At 45.4% G+C, this 23,447-nt stretch overlaps 1 protein-coding gene across 2 annotated transcripts in view; it reads left to right on the forward strand.

Moving 5' to 3' along the window:
• The first annotated feature begins 4,095 nt into the window (after window positions 1-4,095).
• EIF3CL (eukaryotic translation initiation factor 3 subunit C like) overlaps window positions 4,096-23,447 on the forward strand; it is a 55,276-nt gene continuing 35,924 nt past the window's right edge. For both annotated transcript variants that reach the window (XM_082300136.1, XM_082300137.1), the window contains exons 1-7: window positions 4,096-4,136; window positions 8,916-9,064; window positions 9,863-9,928; window positions 11,368-11,443; window positions 16,988-17,101; window positions 18,837-18,962; window positions 21,826-21,877. In XM_082300136.1, the coding sequence (XP_082156262.1) occupies window positions 8,967-9,064; window positions 9,863-9,928; window positions 11,368-11,443; window positions 16,988-17,101; window positions 18,837-18,962; window positions 21,826-21,877 (532 nt within the window). In that variant the 5' untranslated portion in view covers window positions 4,096-4,136; window positions 8,916-8,966. The remainder of the gene's footprint in view (window positions 4,137-8,915; window positions 9,065-9,862; window positions 9,929-11,367; window positions 11,444-16,987; window positions 17,102-18,836; window positions 18,963-21,825; window positions 21,878-23,447) is intronic.

The raw sequence follows: 23,447 nt of genomic DNA on the forward strand, positions 1-23,447 counted from the left end.
TGACCCCTGAGTGACCCCTGAGTGACCCTGAGTGACCCCAGTGACCCTGAGTGACCCTGAGTGACCCCGAGTGACCCCTGAGTGACCCCTGAGTGACCCCAGTGACCCCGAGTGACCCCTGAGTGACCCTGAGTGACCCCTGAGTGACCCCTGAGCGGCCGCTGCCCTCGGCGAGATTTTGGGCTGAAAACCGAGGAATTTGGGGAGCAGCAAAGGCCCGGAAATTCCGAGGGCAAAAAGCGGAATTTTGGGCCAAACCCGGCGGGATTTTGGGGGCGAAAAAGCGGAATTGGAGGAGGGGAAAAAAACCTGGGGGATTTTGGGTGGGAAAAGGGGATTTTCAGGAAGGGAAGGAAAAGGATTTTGGGGAGAAAAACGCGGATTTGGGGCGGGGAATGGAGCGGGATTTGGGGCAAACGCCGATTTGGGGCGAAATCCGCGGATTTGGGGACTAAAGGCGCCTCGGGGTGGGAAAGCCTCGATTTTGGGGGGAAAAATCCCGGTTTGGGGTCTGGAATTGCGAATTTGAGGTGAAAATTCCCAAATTTGGGGGGGGGAAATCCCAAATTTGGGCAAAAATTCTGGAGTTTGGGGAGTTTGGGGTCAAAAAGAGCCAAATTTTGGGATAAAATTTCGGATTTTGGGGTTGAAAGTTGTGGAGATTTGGGGTAAAAATGCCCCCAATTTTTGGGTCAAAAATTTGAGATTCTGGGATTGAAAAATCTCAAATTTGGGTGAAAAATTCTCCATTTTTGGTCCAAAAAATCCCAATTTGGGGTCAAAAACTCCCAAATTTTGGGGTCAGGAATTCCCAGGTTTGGGTGAAAAGATCTTAAATTTGGGGGTCAGAAAATGATCAAAATTTTGGGTGAAAACCACCCAATTTTGGGGTCAAAACCTCCCAAATTTTGGGGTCAAGAATTCCCAATTTTAGGTGAAAAATTTCCAATTCTGGGGTCAAAAAATGCTGAAAATTTTGGGTGAAAAAACACCAATTTTGGGGTCAAAACTTCCTGATTTTGGGGTCAAAACTTCCCAATTTTGAGGTGAAAGTTCTTGAATTTAAGGGGGAAAAATCACAAATTTGTAAGTTGAGAAAAAAGGGAATTTTGAGGTCAAAAATTGTTGATTTCAAAATAAAAAATGGAGAATTTTGAGGTGAAAAATGGTGGATTCGGGGTTCAAAAAAATCGGGAATTTTGAGGTAAGAATCGTGAATTCTGAGGTTAAAAATTCGCTGAGTTTGAGGTTAAAAAATGTGAATTTGGAGATAAAAATGGTTGGTTTTGAAGACATAAAAACGGTGATTTTTGAACTAAAAACGTTGTGAAGTTTGAGGTAAAAAATCGCGAATTTTGGGCTGCGAAACTTCTGGATTTTGAGGTAAAACTCGGTGATTTTGAGGGGGAAAAACTCGCTGGTTTTGGGGTAAAAAATAGTGAATTGTGGGGTTCAAAAAACAGTAATTTTGAGGGAAAAAAATCGTGAATTTTGGTGTAAAAAACCTGCGAGTTCGGAGATAAAAAATCGCCAATTGTGGGGCAAAATAATCAAGAATTTTGAGGTAAAAAATCGCCAGTTCTGAGGTAAAAACCAGCCAATTTTGAGGTAAAAACCAGGGAATTCTGAGGTAAAAAATCACCAAATTCTGAGGTAAAAACCTGCGAATTTTGAGGTAAAAAATCGTCAATTCTGAGGTAAAAAAATCAAGAATTTTGAGGTAAAAAATCGCCAGTTCTGATATAAAAATTTCGCCAGTTTTGAGGTAAAAAATTGCTAATTCTGATGTAAAGAATCGCAAATTCGGAGGTAAAAAACCACCAAATTCTGAGGTAAAATCTCCCTAATTCTGAGGTAGAAAATCATCAATTTTGAGGTAAAAAATCGCCAATTCTGAAGTAAAAAATGACCAATTCTGAGGTAAAAGATCGCCAATTCTGAGGTTAAAAAATCACCAGTTTTGAGGTAAAAAACCTGCGAGTTCTGAGGTAAAAAATCGCCAATTCTGAGGTAAAAAATCACCAGTTCTGAGGTAAAAAATCACCAATTTTGAGGAAAAAAAATCGCCAGTTCTGAGGTAAAAAATCACCAATTTTGAGGAAAAAAAATCGCCAGTTCTGAGGTAAGAAATCGCCAATTCTGAGGTAAAAACCTGCTAATTTTGAGGTAAAAAATCGCCAATTTTGAGGTAAAAAACCTGCGAGTTCTGAGGTAAAAAATCGCCAATTTTGAGGTAAAAAATCGCCAATTTTGAGGTAAAAGATCGCCAATTCTGAGGTAAAAAATCACCAATTTTGAGGTAAAAAGTCACCAGTTCTGAAGTAAAAAATCGCCAATTCTGAGGTAAAAGATCGCCAATTTTGAGAGAAAAAATCGCCAATTCTGATGTAAAACATCGTGAATTCGGAGGTAAAAACCCACCAAATCCTGAGGTAAAACGCCGCTAATTCTGAGGTAAAAAATCGTCAATTTTGAGGTAAGAAATCGCCAATTTTGAGGTAAAAAATCGCCAATTCTGAGGTAAAAAATCGCCAATTTTGAGGTAAGAAATCGCCAATTTTGAGGTAAGAAATCGCCAATTCTGAGGTAAAAAACAGGGAATTCTGAGGTAAAAAATTGCTAATTCTGATGTAAAAAATCGCCAACTCTGAGGTAAAAAATCACCAATTCTGAGGTAAAAACCCCGCCAATTTTGAGGTTAAAAATCGTCAATTCTGAGGTAAAAAAATCAAGAATTTTGAGGTAAAAAATCGCCAATTCTGAGGTAAAAACCTGCGAATTTTGAGGTAAAAAATCGCCAATTTTGAGGTAAAAAATCACCAGTTCTGAGGTAAAAAATCACCAGTTCTGAGGTAAAAAATCGCCAACTCTGAGGTAAAAAATCACCAATTCTGAGGTAAAAACCCCGCCAATTTTGAGGTTAAAAATCGTCAAATTTGAGGTAAAAAATAGCGAATTTTGAGGTAAAAAATCGCCAGTTCTGAGGTAAAAAATCACCAATTCTGAGGTAAAAACCTGCAATTTTTGAGGTAAAAAATCGCCAATTTTGAGGTAAAAAACCTGCGAGTTCTGAGGTAAAAAATCGCCAATTCTGAGGTAAAAAATCGCCAATTTTGAGGTAAAAACCTGCAAATTTTGAGGTAAAGTCGCCAATTTTGAGGTAAAAAACCTGCGAGTTCTGAGGTAAAAAATCACCAATTCTGAGGTTAAAAACCCCGCCAATTCTGAGGTAAAAAATCGCCAATTCTGAGGTAAAAACCTGCAAATTTTGAGGTAAAAATCGCCAATTCTGAGGTAAAAACCTGCGAATTTTGAGGTAAAAAATCGCCAATTTTGAGGTAAAAAAATCAAGAATTTTGAGGTAAAAAATCGCCAATTCTGAGGTAAAAAATCGCCAATTTTGAGGTAAAAAATCGCCAATTCTGAGGTAAAAAATCGCCAATTTTGAGGTAAAAAATCGCCAATTTTGAGGTAAAAAAATCAAGAATTCTGATGTAAAAAATCGCCAACTCTGAGGTAAAAAACCACCAATTCTGAGGTAAAAAATCGCCAATTCTGAGGTAAAAAATCGCCAATTTTGAGACAAAAAAATCGCTAATTTTGAGGTAAAAAATTGCTAATTCTGATGTAAAAAATCGCGAATTCGGAGGTAAAAAACCTCCACATTCTGAGGCGAGAAAATCGTCAGAACTAAGGTTAAAAAGCATCGCCAATTCTGAGGTAAAAAATCGCCAATTCTGAGATAAAACCCGTCAGTTTCAGTGTAAAAATCGTTGGTTTTTAAGGTAAAAAAGTCCTGCCTCTCGCGCCACAAAACCCGCGAACTCTGAGGTAAAAACCCCTGAAATCTGAGGCGGAAACCGCCGCTTTTGAGGGAAAGAAGTTGATTTTTCGCTTTCCACCAGAAACGCGAATTTTTCGGGGGGGGGGGGGGGGGGTGCAAACCCCGCCGGTTTTGGGGTAAAATCCGCCGCTTTCGGCTCCTTCCCGCCGCTTCCGCACTCGCTTTCCCAGCGTCCCCCGCGCGCTGCGCCGGGGGCGTGGTTATTACAGGAAGTGGTATCCGCGTCGTGTCGTGACGTCACTTCCGCTTCCGCCTTTCCCTCAGCGGCGGCTCCGTGAGCGCGGCGTGTTCGGTGAGGGGGAAATGTGGGGATTTTGGGGTAAAAATCGGGGATTTTGGGACAAAAATGGGGAATTTTGGGGCGAAAATCGGGGATTTTGGGGTGAAATTTGGGGATTTGGGATGAAATGGGGGGATTTTGGGGCGAAAATCGGGGATTTTGGGGTGAAATTTGGGGATTTCGGGACGAAATGGGGGGATTTTGGGGCAAAAATGGGGAATTTTGGGGTAAAAATGTGGGATTTTGGGTAAAATTTGGGGATTTGGGATGAAATGGGGAATTTTGGGGTGAAAATTGGGGATTTTGGGGTGAAATTTGGGGCAGAAATGGAGAATTTTGGGGGGAAATCGCTGAGTTTGGGGCAAAAGTGGGGAATTTTGGGGTAAAAATGTGGGGTTTTGGGGGTGAAATTTGGGGACAAAAATGAGGAATTTTGGGGTAAAAATGTGGGGTTTTGGGGTGAAATTTGGGGATTTCGGGACGAAATGGGGGGATTTTGGGGCGAAAATTGGGAATTTTGGGGTCAAAGTTGGGGAATTGGGGGTAAAATTGAGGATTTCAGGTCAAAATTGGGGGGTTGGGGGTGAATTTGGGGATTTGGGGTAAAATCGGGGATTTTGGGGTCAAAATTGGGGATTTGGGGTGAAAATTTGGGGATTTTGGGGCAAAATCAGCGCTTTTTTGGTGAAATGTGGGGATTTTGGGGTAAAATCGGGGATTTGGGGAGAAATGTGGGGATTTTGGGGTCAAAATTGGTGATTTTGGGGTAAAATTGGAGATGTTGTGGTCAAAATTGGGGATTTTGGGGTGAAATTTGGGGATTTGGGGTCGAAATCGCTGATTTTGGGGTAAATTTGGGGTAAAACTGGGGAATTTTGGGGTGAAAACGCTGGATTTGGGCCTGGACCACATTGATTTTGGGGTGAAATGTGGGGATTTTGGGTAAAATTTGGGGATTTGGGGGTAAAATTAGGAATTTTGGGGTGGAATTTGGGGATTTTGGGTCTAAGTTGGAGATTTTGGGGTAAAAATGTGGGATTTTGGGGTGAAATTTGGGGATTTTGGGGCGAAAATTGGGGATTTTGGGTCTAAGTTGGAGATTTTGGGGTAAAAATGTGGGATTTTGGGGTGAAATTTGGGGATTTTGGGGCGAAAATTGGGGATTTTGGGGATAAACTGGGCAGATTTGAGGTCGAAATTGCTGATTTTGGGGCGAAATTTGGGGTGAAAATTTGGGAATTTTGGGGCGAAATCGCGGAATTTGAGCCCGGACCGCTTCGATTTTGGGGTGAAATGTGGGGATTTTGGGGCAAAATCAGCACTTTTTTGGTGAAATGTGGGGATTTTGGGGTAAAATTGGGGATTTGGGGAGAAATGTGGGGATTTTGGGGTCAGAATTGGTGATTTGGGGGTAAAATTGGAGATGTTGTGGTCAAAATTGGGGATTTTGGGGTGAAATGTGGGGATTTGGGGTCGAAATTGCTGATTTTGGGGTAAATTTGGGGTAAAACTGGGGAATTTTGGGGTAAAAACGCTGGATTTGGGCCTGGACCACATTGATTTTGGGGTGAAATGTGGGGATTTTGGGTAAAATTTGGGGATTTGGGGGTAAAATTAGGAATTTTGGGGTGGAATTTGGGGATTTTGGGTCTAAGTTGGAGATTTTGGGGTAAAAATGTGGGATTTTGGGGTGAAATTTGGGGATTTTGGGGCGAAAATTGGGGATTTTGGGTCTAAGTTGGAGATTTTGGGGTAAAAATGTGGGATTTTGGGGTGAAATTTGGGGATTTTGGGGCGAAAATTGGGGATTTTGGGGATAAACTGGGCAGATTTGAGGTCGAAATTGCTGATTTTGGGGCGAAATTTGGGGTGAAAATTTGGGAATTTTGGGGCGAAATCGCGGAATTTGAGCCCGGACCGCTTCGATTTTGGGGTGAAATGTGGGGATTTTGGGGCAAAATCAGCACTTTTTTGGTGAAATGTGGGGATTTTGGGGTAAAATTGGGGATTTGGGGAGAAATGTGGGGATTTTGGGGTCAGAATTGGTGATTTGGGGGTAAAATTGGAGATGTTGTGGTCAAAATTGGGGATTTTGGGGTGAAATGTGGGGATTTGGGGTCGAAATTGCTGATTTTGGGGTAAATTTGGGGTAAAACTGGGGAATTTTGGGGTAAAAACGCTGGATTTGGGCCTGGACCACATTGATTTTGGGGTGAAATGTGGGGATTTTGGGTAAAATTTGGGGATTTGGGGGTAAAATTAGGAATTTTGGGGTGGAATTTGGGGATTTTGGGTCTAAGTTGGAGATTTTGGGGTAAAAATGTGGGATTTTGGGGTGGAATTTGGGGATTTGGGGTCAAAATGGGCAATTTGGGGATAAACCGGGCGGATTTGAGGTCGAAATCGCTGATTTTGGGGCGAAATTTGGGGTAAAAATTTGGGAATTTCGGGGCGAAATCGCTGAATTTGAGCCCGGACCGCTTCGATTTTGGGGTGAAATGTGGGGATTTTGGGGTAAAATCGGGGATTTTGGGGTAAAATGTGGGGATTTTGGGGTAAAATTTGGGGATTTGGGGGTGAAATGTGGGGATTTTGGGATGAAATCGCTGGATTTGGGGTCAAAATGGGCAATTTGGGGATAAACCGGGCGGATTTGAGGTCGAAATCGCTGATTTTGGGGCAAATTTGGGGTAAAAATTTGGGAATTTCGGGGCGAAACTGCTGAATTTGAGCCCGGACCGCTTCGATTTTGGGGTGAAATGTGGGGATTTTGGGGTAAAATTTGGGGATTTGGGGGCAAAATCAGGGCTTTTTTGGTGAAATGTGGGGATTTTGGGGTAAAATCGGGGATTTGGGGAGAAATTTGGGGATTTTGGGGTCAAAATTGGTGATTTGGGGGTAAAATTGGAGATGTTGTGGTCAAAATTGGGGATTTTGGGGTGAAATGTGGGGATTTGGGGTCGAAATTGCTGATTTTGGGGTAAATTTGGGGTAAAACTGGGGAATTTTGGGGTGGAAACGCTGGATTTGGGCCTGGACCACGTTGATTTTGGGGTGAAATGTGGGGATTCTGGGTAAAATTTGGGGATTTGGGGGTAAAATTAGGAATTTTGGGGTGGAATTTGGGGATTTTGGGTCTAAGTTGGAGATTTTGGGGTAAAAATGTGGGGATTTTGGGGTGAAATTTGGGGATTTTGGGGTGGAATTTGGGGATTTGGGGTCAAAATGGGCAATTTGGGGATAAACCGGGCAGATTTGAGGTCAGAATCGCTGATGTTGGGGTGAAATTTGGGGTAAAAATTTGGGAATTTCGGGGCGAAATCGCGGAATTCGAGCCCGGACCGCTTCGATTTTGGGGTGAAATGTGGGGATTTTGGGGTAAAATGTGGGGATTTGGGGGTGAAATGTGGGGATTTTGGGGTAAAATCGGGGATTTTGGGGTGAAATGTGGGGATTTGGGGGTGAAATGCGGGGATTTGGGGGTGAAATGTGGGGATTTTGGGGTGAAATCGGGGATTTTGGGGTGAAATGCGGGGATTTGGGGGTGAAATGTGGGGATTTTGGGTGAAATTTGGGGATTTTGGGGTGAAATCGGGGATTTTGGGGTAAAATTTGGGGATTTGGGGGTGAAATGTGGGGATTTTGGGGTGAAATGTGGGGATTTTGGGGTCAAAATGGGCAATTTGGGGATAAACCGGGCAGATTTGAGGTCAGAATCGCTGATGTTGGGGCGAAATTTGGGGTAAAAATTTGGGAATTTCGGGGCGAAATTGCTGAATTTGAGCCCGGACCGCTGGGATTTTGGGGTGAAATGTGGGGATTTTGGGGTGAAATGTGGGGATTTTGGGGTGAAATGTGGGGATTTTGGGGTAAAATGTGGGGATTTTGGGGTAAAATGTGGGGATTTTGGGGTAAAATTTGGGGATTTGGGGGTGAAATGTGGGGATTTTGGGGTGAAATGTGGGGATTTTGGGGTAAAATCGGGGATTTTGGGGTGAAATGCGGGGATTTGGGGGTGAAATGTGGGGATTTTGGGGTAAAATCAGGGATTTTGGGGTGAAATGTGGGGATTTGGGGGTGAAATGTGGGGATTTTGGGGTGAAATGTGGGCAATTTGGGGATAAACCGGGTAGATTTGAGGTCGAAATTGCTGATTTTGGGGCAAATTTGGTGTAAAATTGGGGAATTTCGGGGCAAAATCGTGGAATTCGAGCCCGGACTGCTTCGGTTTTGGGGTGACATTTGGGGATTTTGGGGTAAAATCGGGGATTTTGGGGTGAAATGTGGGGATTTTGGGGTAAAATCAGGGATTTTGGGGTGAAATGTGGGGATTTGGGGGTGAAATGCGGGGATTTGGGGGTGAAATGCGGGGATTTGGGGGTGAAATGTGGGGATTTTGGGGTAAAATCGGGGATTTTGGGGTGAAATGTGGGGATTTGGGGGTGAAATGCGGGGATTTGGGGGTGAAATGTGGGGATTTTGGGGTAAAATCGGGGATTTTGGGGTGAAATGTGGGGATTTGGGGGTGAAATGCGGGGATTTTGGGGTAAAATGTGGGGATTTGGGGTGAAATTTGGGGATTTTGGGGTGAAATCGCTGGATTTGGGGTCAAAATGGGCAATTTGGGGATAAACCGGGCAGATTTGAGGTCGAAATCGCTGATGTTGGGGCGAAATTTGGGGTAAAAATTTGGGAATTTCGGGGCGAAATCGCGGAATTCGAGCCCGGACCGCTGGGATTTTGGGGTCAAACCTGCGGATTTTGGTGCCTTTTCTTCGCTGCCGGCCCCAGGCGGCCCCGCCCCCTCCCTTTTGGCCCCTCCCCCACCGCTCTGTCGCGAGAATGTCGCGATTCTTCACCACCGGCTCCGACTCCGAGTCCGAATCGTCGGCGTCCGGAGACGAAACGGCCCCGAAAGCGCCGGGGGGACCCTACAGCAAGTGGGGGAGGGGCACAGAGAGGGGGAGGGGCTGAAAGGGAGTGGGGGAGGGGCTGAAAGGGGTGGGGGAGGGGCCTGAAGGGAGTGGGGGAGGGGCCTGAAAAGGGGGTGGGGGAGGGGCTGAAAGGGGGGGAGGGGCGGGAATGGGGGTTTTGAAGGGGTGGGGGGAGGGGCTCAAAGGGGTGGGGGAGGGGCTGAAAGGGGTGGGGGAGGGGCACAGAGGGGGGAGGGGCCTGAAGGGGGAGGGGGAGGGGCCCAAAGGGAGTGGGGGAGGGGCCAAAAGGGAGTGGGGGAGGGGTCTGAGGGGTGGGGGAGGGGCCGATGGGGTGGGGGAGGGGCACAGAGGGGGGGGAGGGGCCGGAAGGGAGGGGGAGGGGCGGGATGAGGTGGGGGAGGGGCTCCAAGTTGGGGAGGGGCTCAAAGGGGGTGGGGGAGGGGCCAAAAGGGGGGGAGGGGCTGAAAGGGGTGGGGGAGGGGCAGGACAGGGGGAAGGGCTGGGATTGGTGGGGGAGGGGTGGGAATTGGGGTTTTGGAGGGGTGGGGGAGGGGCCTAAAGGGAGGGGGAGGAGTAGAGTGGGGGGGAGGGGTGGGATGGGGTGGGGGAGGGGCTCAAAGGGGGTGGGGGAGGGGCGGGAATGGGGATTTTGGAGGGGTGGGGGGAGGGGCAGCACAAGGAGGGAGGGGCCAATGGGGTGGGGGAGGGGCTGAAAGGGGGTGGGGGGGAGGGGCTGAAAGGGGGTGGGGGAGGGGCCTGAAAGGGGGTGGGGGAGGGGCCTGAAGCCTCCCCTCCCCCCCCCAGGCCGCTGCTGCTGAGCGAGGATGAGGAGGACACCAAACGCGTCGTGCGCAGCGCCCGCGACAAGAGGTGAGCCCTGGGGATCCCCTATGGATCCCCTATGGATCCCTTATGGATCCCCTATGGATCCCTTATGGATCCCCTATGGATCCCTTATAGATCCCCTATAGATCCCCTATGGATCCTTTATGGATCCCCTATGGATCCCCTATGGATCCCCTATGGATCATCTCTTGATCCCTTATAGATCCCTGATGGATCCCCTGTGGGTTCCTTATAGGTGCTCTATGGATCCCCTATGGATCCTTTATGGATCCCCTATGGATCCCCTGGGAATGCCAATTGATCCCAATCAATCCCAGTTTGATCCCAAATCGATCCCAATTTGACCCAAACCGATCCCAAATTGACCCAAATCGATCCCAAATCGATCCCGAATTGACCCAAACCGATCCCAAATTGACCCAAATTGACCCAAATCGATCCCAAATTGACCCAAATCGATCCCAAATTGACCCAAATTGACCCAAACCGACCCCAAATTGATCCAGTTCGATCCCAATCAATCCAAAGCAACCCAAACCGATCCTGAATTGATCCCAAATCGACCCAAACTGACCCAGCCGGATCCCAATCGATCCAAAGCAACCCAAACCGATCCTGAATTGATCCCAATCGGCTCAAACGATCCCAAACTGATCCCAAATTGATCCCAAATCAACCCCGCCCGATCCCAATCGACCCAAACCAACCCAAACCAACCCAAACCGATCCCAAACTGCTCCCAATCGGCCCAAACGATCCCAAATTGATCCAGATCGATCCCAAATCGACCCAGCCGGATCCCAATCGATCCAAACTGACCCAAACCGATTCCAAATTGATCCCAAATTGATCCCAAACCGACCCAAACTGATCCCAATCGATCCAAACCGACCCAAATTGATCCCAAACCGACCCAAACCGACCCAAACTGATCCCAAACCGATCCCAAATTGATCCCAAACCGACCCAAACCGACCCAAACTGATCCCAAACCGACCCAAACCGCTCCCAATCGGCCCAAACGATCCCAAACCGATCCCAAATTGATCCCAAACCGACCCAAACCGATCCCAAATTGATCCCAAACCGACCCAAACTGATCCCAAACCGACCCAAACTGATCCCAAATTGATCCCAAACCGACCCAAACTGATCCCAAACCGACCCAAACTGATCCCAATCGATCCAAACCGACCCAAATTGATCCCAAACCGACCCAAACCAATCCCAAATTGATCCCAAACTGGTCTCAAATTGATCCCAAACCGATCCCAAACCGACCCAAACCGATCCCAAATTGATCCCAAACCGATCCCAAACCGCTCCCAATCGGCCCAAACGATCCCAAATTGATCCCACCTTGATCCAGTTTGATCCCAAATCAACCCAAACCGGCCCAAACCGATCCCGATCGATCCCAAACCGATCCCGATCGATCCCAAACCGATCCCGATCGATCCCAGGTACGAGGAGCTCACCAACCTGATCCGCTCCATCCGCAACGCCATGAAGATCCGCGACGTCAGCCGCTGCCTCGAGGTGCCCCACCCCCCCCAACCCCGACCTTCCCGCCCCCAGAACCCCCCATTGCACCCCAAAAATCCCCAATTCACCCCAAAATCCCCAATTCCACCCCCAAATCTCCCAATTTTACCCCAAACCCCCCAGTTTTACCTCAAAAATCACCAGTTTCACCCCGAAATCCCAAATTCACCCCAAAATCCCCCAATTTCACCCCGAAATCCCCAAATTCACCCCAAAATCCCACAATTTCACCCCGAAATCCCCGATTTTATCCCAAAATTCCCAGTTTCACCCCAAAATCCTCAATTTGACCCCAAAACCCACAATTTCACCCCAAAATCCCCAATTTCACCCCCAAACCCCCAGATTTACCCCCAAAATCCCCAATTTCACCCCAAAACTCCCGGTTTTACCCAAAAATCCCCAAATCTCACCCCAAACCCCCCATTTTTACCCCAAAATCCCCAATTTTACCCCCAAATCCCCAATTTCACCCCAGAATCCCCAATTTTACCCCAAAATCCCCAATTTCACCCCAAACCCCACAATTTCACCCCAAAATCCCTAAATTTCATCCCAATACCCCCAGTTTTACCCCAAAATCCGCAATTTCACCCCAAAACTCCCGGTTTCACCCCAAAATCCCCAATCTCACCCCAAACCCCCCAGTTTTACCCCAAAACCCCCAATTTCACCCCAAAACTCCCGGTTTCACCCCAAAATCCCCAATTCCACCCCAAACCCCGCAGGTTTACCCCCAAAATCCCCAATTCCACCCCAAAATCTCCCAATTTTACCCCCAAACCCCCCAGTTTTACCTCAAAAGTCACCAGTTTTATCCCAACAGCCCCCATTTCACCTGAAAATCCCCAATTTTATCCCAAAATTCCCAGTTTCACCCCAAAATCCTCAATTTTATCTCAAATCCCCACTTTTACCCCGAAACCCCCCAGTTTTACCTCAAAAATCACCAGTTTCACCCCGAAATCCCAAATTCACCCCAAAATCCCCCAATTTCACCCCGAAATCCCCGATTTTATCCCAAAATTCCCAGTTTCACCCCAAAATCCTCAATTTGACCCCAAAACCCACAATTTCACCCCAAAACCCCCGATTTCACCCCCAAACCCCCAGATTTACCCCCAAAATCCCCAATTTCACCCCAAAACTCCCGGTTTTACCCAAAAATCCCCAAATCTCACCCCAAACCCCCCATTTTTACCCCAAAATCCCCGATTTTCCCCCCAAATCCCCAATTTCACCCCAGAATCCCCAATTTTACCCCAAAATCCCCAATTTCACCCCAAACCCCACAATTTCACCCCAAAATCCCTAAATTTCATCCCAATACCCCCAGTTTTACCCCAAAATCTGCAATTTCACCCCAAAACTCCCGGTTTCACCCCAAAATCCCCAATTCCACCCCAAACCCCGCAGGTTTACCCCCAAAATCCCCAATTTTACCCCAAACCCCCCAATTCCACCCCAAAATCCCCAATTTTACCCCAAAAAACCCCCAATTTCACCCCCAAAATCTCCAGTTTCACCCCAAAACCCACGGTTTTACCCCCAAATCCCCAATTTTACCCAAAGCCCCCCAGTTTTACCTCAAAAATCAGTGGTTTTATCCCAAAACCCCCAATTTCACCCCAAAATCCCCAGTTTCACCCCAAAGTCCTCAATTTCACCCCCAAACCCCCAAATTTCACCCCAATACCCCCAGTTTCACCCCAAACCCCCCAATTTTACCCCCAAACCCCTGATTTTACCCCAAAATTCCCAGTTTTACCCCAAAATCCCCAGTTCAACCCCAAACCCCCCAATTTTCACCCCAAAATCCCCAATTTTACCCCAAACCCCCCAGTTTTACCTCAAAAGTCACCAGTTTTATCCCAACAGCCCCCATTTCACCCGAAAATCCCCAATTTTATCCCAAAATTCCCAGTTTCACCCCAAAATCCTCAATTTTATCTCAAATCCCCACTTTTACCCAAAACCACCCAGTTTTACCTCCAAAATTACCAATTTCACCCCAAAATCCCAAATTCACTCCAAAATCCCCCAATTTCACCCCCAAATCCCCAGTTTTAGCCCAGAATTCCCAGTTTCACCCCAAAATCCTCAATTTGACCCCAAAACCCACAATTTCACCCCAAAATCCCCGATTTCACCCCCAAACCCCCAGTTTTAGCCCCAAAATCCCCAATTTCACCCCAAAACTCCCGGTTTTACCCAAAAATCCCCAAATCTCACCCCAAACCCCCCAGTTTTACCCCAAAACCCCCCATTTTTGCCCCAAAATCCCCAATTTTACCCCCAAATCCCCAATTTCACCCCAGAATCCCCAATTTCACCCCAAAACCCACAATTTCACCCCAAAATCCCTAAATTTCATCCCAATACCCCCAGTTTTACCCCAAAATCCCCAATTTCACCCCAAAATCCCGAATTTCACCCCAAAACCCACAATTTCACCCCAAAATCCCCAAATCTCACCCCAAACCCCCCAGTTTTACCCCAAAATCCCCAATTTTACCCCCAAATCCCCAATTTCACCCCAAAATCCTGAATTTCACCCCCAAACCCACAATTTCACCCCAAAATCCCCAAATTTCATCCCCAAACCCCCAGTTTTACCCCAAAATCCCCAATTTCACCCCAAAACTCCCGGTTTCACCCCAAAATCCCCAATTCCACCCCAAACCCCGCAGGTTTACCCCCAAAATCCCCAATTTCACCCCAAAATCCCGAATTTCACCCCAAAACCCACAATTTCACCCCAAAACCCCCAGTTTTACCCCAAAATCCCTAATTTTACCCCAAATTGACCTTTTCTGCCCCAAAATCCCCCATTTTACTCTAGAATCGCCTGTTTCACCCCAAACCCCCATTTTTTCCCCAAAAATACCCAATTCTACCCCAAGATCTGCTTTTTATGCCCAAAAATCCCCAATTTCGCCCCAAATTCCCATTTCTCTCTTTTTTTCCCCCTTCCCTCCCCATTTTCCCATTTCTCCTCCATTTTTCCCCGTTTTTCCCCATTTCCCCCCATTTTTTCCCATTTTCCCCCGTTTTTGCCCCGTTTTTCCCCCGCCTTTTCCCCCGTTTTTCCCATTTCTCCTTCATTTCCTCCCCATTTTTCTCATTTTTCCGTTTTTCTCCTTTTTTCCCATTTCCTCTCCCATTTTTCCCCCCATTTCCCCGTTTTTCCTCATTTTCCCTATTTCCCCCATTTTTGCCCATTTCCCCCCGTTTTCCCCCCATCCCCCTCCCCACTCCCCTCCCCATTCCCCCCATTTCCCCCGTTTTTCCCCATTTTTGCCCATTTTCCCCCATTTCCCCCATTTTCCCCCATTTTCCCCCCATTCCCCCCCCATTTTTGCCCATTTTTCCCCATTTTTCCCCATTTTTCCATTTTTCCCCCATTCCCCTCCCCATTTCCCCCATTTTTTCCTGTTTTTGCCCATTTTTGCCCATTTCCCCCTGTTTTTCCCTCATTCCCCTCCCCATGTTCCCCCATTCCCCCCATTTTCCCCATTTTTCCCCATTTTTTCCCCATTTTCCCCCATTTTTCCCCATTTTCCCCCATTTTTCCCCATTTCCCCCATTTTTCCCCATTTTCCCCCATTCCCCCCCCATTTTTCCCATTTTTGCCCATTTCCCCCCGTTTTTCCCCCATTCCCCTCCCCATTTTTCCTGGGTTTCCCCCCCATTTTTCCCATTTTCCCTCATTTTTCCCATTTTTTCCCATTTCCCCCCCATTTTCCCTTATTTTTCCCGTTTTTCCCTATTCCCCCGTTTTTCCCCCATTCCCCTCCCCATTTTTCCCTGTTTTTCCCATTTTGCCCATTTTTGCCCATTTTCCCTCATTTTCCCCCATTTTTCCCCCATTCCCCTCCCCATTTCCCCCCATTTTCCCCATTTTTGCCCATTTTTCCCCATTTTCCCCCCATTTTCCCCCCATCCCCCTCCCCACTCCCCTCCCCATTCCCCTCATTTTCCCCCATTTTTCCCCGTTTTTGCCCATTTTTCCCCATTTTCCCCCATTTTTCCCCCATTCCCCCCCCATTTTTGCCCATTTTTGCCCATTTCCCCCCGTTTTTCCCTCATTCCCCTCCCCATTCCCCCCATTTCCCCCGTTTTTCCCCATTTTTGCCCATTTTCCCCCATTTCCCCCATTTTCCCCCATTTTCCCCCCATTCCCCCCCCATTTTTCCCCATTTTTCCCCATTTTTCCATTTTTCCCCCATTCCCCTCCCCATTTCCCCCCATTTTCCCCATTTTTGCCCATTTTTGCCCATTTCCCCCTGTTTTTCCCTCATTCCCCTCCTCATGTTCCCCCATTCCCCCCATTTTCCCCATTTTTCCCCATTTTTCCCCATTTCCCCCATTTTTGCCCATTTTCCCCCCATTCCCCCCCCATTTTTGCCCATTTTTCCCCATTTTTCCCCATTTTTCCATTTTTCCCCCATTCCCCTCCCCATTTCCCCCCATTTTCCCCATTTTTGCCCATTTTTGCCCATTTCCCCCTGTTTTTCCCTCATTCCCCTCCTCATGTTCCCCCATTCCCCCCATTTTCCCCATTTTTCCCCATTTTTCCCCATTTCCCCCATTTTTGCCCATTTTCCCCCCATTCCCCCCCCATTTTTCCCCATTTTTCCCCATTTTTGCCCATTTCCCCCCATTTTCCCCCATTCCCCCCCCATTTTTGCCCATTTTTGCCCATTTTTGCCCATTTTTGCCCATTTTTGCCTATTTTTGCCCATTTTTCCCTCATTCCCCTCCCCATGTTCCCCCATTATTTCCCCCATTTTTCCCCATTTTCCCCCATTTCCCCCCATTTCCCCCATTTTTGCCCATTTTTGCCCTTTTCCCCCATTCCCCCCCCATTTTTGCCCATTTTTGCCCATTTCCCCCCGTTTTTCCCTCATTCCCCTCCCCATTTTCCCCCCATTTCCCCCGTTTTTCCCCATTTTTGCCCATTTTCCCCCATTTCCCCCATTTTTCCCCATTTTCCCCCATTTTTCCCCATTCCCCTCCCCATTTCCCCCATTTTTCCCCATTTTCCCCCATTTCCCCCCATTTCCCCCATTTTTGCCCATTTTTCCCCATTTCCCCCATTTTCCCCCATTCCCCCCCCATTTTTGCCCATTTTTGCCCATTTCCCCCCGTTTTTCCCTCATTCCCCTCCCCATTTTCCCCCCATTTCCCCCGTTTTTCCCCATTTTTGCCCATTTTCCCCCATTTCCCCCATTTTTCCCCATTTTCCCCCATTTCCCCCCATTTCCCCCATTTTTGCCCATTTTTGCCCATTTCCCCCATTTTTCCCCCATTCCCCTCCCCATTTCCCCCATTTTTGCCCATTTTTGCCCATTTTTGCCCATTTTTCCCTCATTCCCCTCCCCATGTTCCCCCATTATTTCCCCCATTTTTCCCCATTATTTCCCCATTTCCCCCATTTCCCCCCCACTCCCCTCCCCATTCCCCTCCCCATTTCCCCCAGTTTTGCCCGTTTTTCCCCGTTTTTGCCCATTTTCCCCTGTTTTTGCCCCATTTCAGGAGTTCGAGCTGCTGGGCCGGGCCTGGGCCAAGGCCAAGGGGGTCGTGGACCGCGAGGGCGTCCCCCGCTTCTACCTGCGCATCCTGGCCGACCTCGAGGACTACCTCAACGAGGTCGGTGCTTTTTGGGCTCAAACCGGGCGATTTTGGGGCTTTGGGCATTTGGGGGGATTTTTCCAGATTTTTTGGGATTTTTTTCCGGGGTTTTTTTGGCTTTTTTTACCGTTTTTAGGGATTTTTTTACCATTTTTTAAGCATTTTTTACGATTTTTCCGAGAGTTTTTTTCCCATTTTTTGTTTCAGTTTTGGGGTGGTTTTGCCGGATTTTGGGGTTGGAATTTTTGGGGATTTTTTCCGGATTTTTTGGTGAATTTTTTCCGGGTTTTTTTGCTGATTTTTACCATTTTTTGGTATTTTTTACACTTTTTTAGGCATTTTTTACGATTTTGGGGGAATTCTTTCCCATTTCTGTTTCATTTTTGGGGTTGTTTATGTGGATTTTGATGTTAAAATTTTTTAGAAGATTTTTGGGATTTTTCCAGATTTTTTGGGATTTTTTTCCGGGTTTTTTTGGCTTTTTTTACCGTTTTTAGGGATTTTTTTACCATTTTTTAAGCATTTTTTACGATTTTTCCGAGAGTTTTTTCCCATTTTTTGTTTCAGTTTTGGGGTGGTTTTGCCGGATTTTGGGGTTGGAATTTTTGGGGATTTTTCCGGATTTTTTTGGGAATTTTTTCCGTTTTTTTGGTTTTTTTTTTTGCTGATTTTTACCATTTTTTGGTATTTTTTACACTTTTTTAGGCATTTTTTACGATTTTTGGGGAATTCTTTCCCATTTCTGTTTCATTTTTGGGGCTGTTTATCTGGACTTTGATGTTAAAATTTTTTAGGAGATTTTTGGGATTTTTCCAGATTTTTTGGGAATTTTTTCTGGGTTTTTGGGGGATTTTTTTTGTATTTTTCACCAATTTTTAGGCATTTTTTAGGGGATTTTTGGAATTTTTTCCCATTTCTGTTTCATTTTTGGGGTTGTTTATCCAGATTTTGGGATTGGGATTTTTTAAGCATTTTTTAGGATTTTTCTAGATTTTTGGGGAATTTTGTCTGGGATTTTTTGGCTTTTTTTACCATTTTTGGGGATTTTTAAAATCTTTTTTTAGGCAATTTTTAGGGTTTTTTTGAGATTTTTTCCCCATTTTTGTTCCATTTTTCAGATTTTGGGGGAATTTTTGGGTGGGATTTTTTTCCATTTTTTCCCCAGTTTTGGGGAATTTTTGGGAGGAATTTTTCAGATTTTTGGGGCCGATTTTTTACCATTTTTCCCCAATTTTGGGAGTTTTTTGGGGGGAATTTTTCAGGTTTTTGGGGAGTTTTTGGGCTGGATTTTTTTACAGTATTTTTCCTCGTTTTTGGGGGGAATTTTTCAGATTTTTTGGGTGGGATTTTTTATCATTTTTTTCCCCATTTTTGGTGATTTTTGGGAGGATCTTTTAGAATTTTTGGGCCGGATTTTTTTGCCATTTTGGGGAATTTTTCACAAGGAATTTTTCAGGTTTCCTGGGAATTTTTGGGCCGGATTTTTTTACCATTTCCCCCCGTTTTTGGGGGGATTTTTTGGGTGGGATTTTTTTACCATTTTCCCCGTTTTGGGGGGATTTTTTGGGCGAGATTATTTTACCATTTTTCCCCATTTTTGGTGAATTTTCGGGCGGGACTTTTTACCATTTCCCCCGTTTTTTCGGGGACTTTTTTCCCCTTTTTTACGGCGATTTTTTTCTCGATTTCAGGGCGGGCTTTTTTTGGGTGGGTTTCCATCGATTTTGGCTCATTTTGGGTGGTTTTTTGGCAGCTTTGGGAGGACAAGGAAGGGAAGAAAAAAATGAACAAAAACAACGCCAAAGCTCTGAGCTCTTTGAGGCAAAAACTGCGAAAATACAACCGCGACTACGAGGGGCAGATCGCGGCCTACCGGCAGGTGAGGAAGGGGTTAAAAATTGGGGTGAAACGGGGGGAAAACGGGCAAAAAATGGGGCGGGAAATGGGCAAAAATTGGGGGGGAATCGGGTGAAAATTGGGGGAGAATCGGGTGAAAAATAGGGGAAAAACGGGATTAAAATGGGGGGGAATGGGGCAGGGAAAGGGTTAAAAATGGGATTGGAAATGGGGGGAAAAGGGTTAAAAATGGGGTTAAAAATTGGGTGAAATGAGGGGAAAATGGGCAAAAAATGGGGTGAGAAAATTGGGGGGAAAATGGGGGAAAAATGGGGGAAAAGTGGGAATAAAATGGGGGGGAATGGGGCAAGGAAAGGGTTAAAGATAGGGTTGAAAATGGGGGGAAAAGGGTTAAAAATGGGGTTAAAAATGGGGTGAAATGGGGGGAAAACGGGCAAAAAATGGGGCGGGAAATGGGCAAAAATTGGGGAAAATCGGGAAAAATGTGTGAAAAATGGGAATAAAGTGGGGGGAATGGGGCAGGGAAAGGGTTAAAAATGGGATTGAAAATGGGGGGAAAAGGGTTAAAAATGGGGTTAAAAATTGGGGTGAAATGGGGGGAAAACGGGCAAAAAATGGGGGGAAAATGGGGACAAAAAATGGGGGGAAATGGGTAAAAAAGGGTTAAAAATGGGATTAATAATGGGGGAAAATGAGGAAAAATTGGGGGGAAATGGAGGAAAAATGGGCAAAAATTGGGGTGAAAACGGGCAAAAAATTGGGGAAAAAATGGGCAAAAAATGGGATTTAAAATGGGGTAAAAAACAGGATAAAAATGGAGGAAAAAAGTTAAAATTGGGTTAAAAATGGGTGGAAAATGGGGTTAAAATTGGGGGGAAATGGGGGAAAAACGGGCAGAAATGGGGGAGAAAAACGGGCAAAAAATGGGGGAAATGGGCAAAAATTGGGAAAATTGGGTAAAGGGATAAAAATGGAGGGCAAAGGGTTAAAATTGGGTTAAAAATGGGGTGAAAAATGGGATTTTTGGGGTCACTTGTGGGGCAGACGGCGGCCTAGCAGCAGGTGAGGAAAGGGTTAAAAATGGGGTGAAAATTGGGGTGAAATGGGGGGAAAACAGGCAAAAAATGGGGGGGAAAATTGGGCAAAAATTGGGGGGAAATCGGGGAAAAACTGGGGAAAAAGAGTTAAAATTGGGTTAAAAATAGGGTAAAGAAAGGGTTAAAAATGAATTGAAAATTGGGGAGAAATTGGTCAAAATTTGGGGGGAAAAAAGGGTCCAAAAATGGGGGGAAATGGGTAAAAATGGGGTGAAAATGGGGTGAAAAATGGGATTTAAAATGGGGGGGAATGGGGTAAAGAAAGGGTTAAAAATGGGGTTAAAATTGGGGGGAAATGGGAAAAAATGGGGGGAAATTGGTGAAAAATGGGATTAAAATGGGTAAAAAATGGGGAGAAATTGGGGGAAAATTGGTGAAAAATGGGATTCAAATGGGGGGGAATGGGCAAAAATTTGGGGGAAAATGGGCAAAAATTGGGATTAAAATGGGTAAAAAATGGGGAGAAATGGGGTAAAAAATGGGATAAGAAAAAGGGGGAAAACGGATGGAAAATGGGATTGAAATGGGGAGAAAAAGTCAAAAATGGGGAAAAATTTGGGGAGAATTGGGTGAAAAATGGGATTAAAATGGGGGGAACTGGACAAAAATTGGGGAAAAATGGGGGAAAATTTGGATTAAAATAGGTGAAAAATGGGGGGAAATTGGGGAAAAAATGGGGGGAAATGGGCAAAAATTAGGGAAAAATTGGGATTAAAGTGGGTGAAAAATGGGGGAAAATTTGGATTAAAATGGGTAAAAAATGGGGGGAAATTGGGTTGAAAAATGGGGGAAAATGGGCAAAAATTGGGGAAAAATTGGGATTAAAATGGGTAAAAAATGGGGAGAAATTGGGTAAAAAATGGGGGAAAATGGGGAAAAATTGGGAAAAATTGTGGGGAAAATGGGGGAAAATGGGCAAAAATTGGGGAAAGTGGGGTGAAAATTGGGATTAAAATGGGTAAAAAATGGGGGTACCAATTTTTTTAAAGAATGGGAGAAAATGGTCAAAAATTGGGGGAAAATTGGTGAGAATTGGGTGAAAAATGGGATAAAAAGAGGGGAAAACTTGGGTTAAAAAGGAGAAAAAATGGGATTAAAATGGGGGGAAATGGACAAAAATTGGGGAAAAATGGGGCAAAAAGTGGGGGAAAATTTGGATTAAAATAGGTAAAAAACGGGGGGAAATTGGGTTGAAAAATGGGGGGAATGGGCAAAAATTGGGGAAAAAAATGGGTGAAAAATTGGATAAAAATGGGTAAAAAATGGGGAGAAATTTAGATTGAAATGGGTAAAAAATGGGAGGAAATGGACAAAAATTGGGGGAAAATGGGAAAATTTGGATTAAAATGGGTAAAAAATGGGGGGAAATTGGGTAAAAATGGGGGGAAATGGATAAAAATTATGAAAAAATGGGGTGAAAATTGGGATAAAAATGGGTAAAAAATGAGGGAAATTGGGACAAAAATGGGTAAAAAATGGGGAGAAATTGGGTTAAAAAATGGGGGGAAATTGGTGAAAAATGGGATTAAAATGGGGGGAAATGGGTAAAAATTGGGAAAAATTGGGTGAAAAATGGAGGAAAATAAGCAAAAATTGGGGGGAAATGGGGTGAAAATTGGGATTAAAATGGGTTAAAAATGGGATAAAAATGGGATAAAAATGAGTTTAAAAATGAGGAAAAAATGGGGTAAGAATGGGGGAAATTGGGTAAGGAAAGAGTTAAAAATGGGGTTAAAAAAACGGGGCTCAAAATGGGTTAAAAATGGGATTTTTGGTGCTTTTCCCCAGAACCCGGAGCAGTCGGACGAGGATGAGGAGAAAAGCCGGAGAGACTCCGAAGGTTTGGGGAATTTTGGGGCAATTTGGGGCTTTTTTGACAATTCTGGGGATTTGGGGGTTTTTTTGGGGGCAATTTGGGGATTTTTGGGGTCATCTGTGGGATTTAGGAGCGGCTTTGGGGGCGGTTTTGGGGTCGCTTGGGGAATTTGGGGATCATTTCTGGAATTTTGGGGCCATTTCTGGAATTTTGGGGCCATTTCTGGAATTTTGGGGCTCATTTCTGGCATTTTTGGGGTCATTTCTGGGGGTTTTTGGTTATTTCTGGGATTTTTGGAGTCACTTTTGGCGTTTTGAGCTCATTTCTGGGGTTTTTGGGCTCATTTCTAGAATTTCTGGAGCATTTCCGACATTTCGGGCATTTCTGGCATTTTTGGGATAATTTCTGGCAATTTAGGGTCATTTCTGGAATTTTTGGGCTCGTTTCTGGGCTTTTGGGGCCATTTCTGGGGGTTTCGGCTCATTCCTGGGGTTTTTGGGGTAATTTCTGGAAATTTAGGGTCATTTCTGGAATTTTTGGGGTCATTTCTTGCATTTTCGGCTCATTTCTGGCATTTTTGGGCTCATTCCTGGAGTTTTTGGGGCCATTTCTGGCATTTTTGGGGCCATTTCTGGCGTTTCTGGGCTCATTCCTGGGGTTTTTGGGGTAATTTTGGGCAATTTAGGGTCATTTATGGAATTTTTTGGTTCATTCCTGGCATTTCTGGGCTCATTTCTGGCATTTTTGGGCTCATTCCTGGGGTTTGTCAATAATTTCTGGGATTTTTGGTCTCATTCCTGGGAGTTTTGGGCCATTTCTGGCATTTTTGGGCTCATTCCTGGGGTTTTTCAATAATTTCTGGTGGTTTTGGGCTCGTTTCTGGCATTTTTGGGCTCGTTTCTGGGCTTTTTCAGTAATTTCTGGCGGTTTTGGGCTCGTTTCTGGCATTTTTGGGCTCATTTCTGGCATTTTTGGGCTCATTCCTAGTGGTTTTGGGCTCGTTTCTGGCATTTTTGGGCTCATTCCTGGGGTTTTTCAATAATTTCTGGCATTTTTGGGCTCGTTTCTGGCATTTCTGGGCTCATTCCTGAGGTTTTTCAATAATTTCTGGTGGGTTTGGGCTCATTTCTGGCATTTTTGGGCTCGTTTCTGGCATTTTTGGGCTCGTTTCTGGCATTTCTGGGCTCGTTTCTGGGCTCATTTCTGGCATTTTTGGGCTCGTTCCTGGGGTTTTTCAATAATTTCTGGCATTTTTGGGCTCGTTTCTGGCATTTCTGGGCTCATTCTTGAGGTTTTTCAATAATTTCTGGTGGTTTTGGGCTCATTTCTGGCATTTCTGGGCTCATTTCTGGCATTTTTGGGCTCATTCCTGGGCTTTTTCAATAATTTCTGCTGGGTCTGGGCTCGTTTCTGGCATTTCTGGGCTCGTTTCTGGGCTCATTTCTGGCATTTTTGGGCTCATTTCTGGCATTTTTGGGCTCATTCCTGGGGTTTTTCAATAATTTCTGGCATTTTTGGGCTCGTTTCTGGCATTTCTGGGCTCATTCCTGAGGTTTTTCAATAATTTCTGGTGGGTTTGGGCTCATTTCTGGCA

Source organism: Coloeus monedula (genome assembly GCF_965178545.1).
Source record: "Coloeus monedula genome assembly, chromosome: 37".
NCBI lineage: Eukaryota > Metazoa > Chordata > Aves > Passeriformes > Corvidae > Coloeus > Coloeus monedula.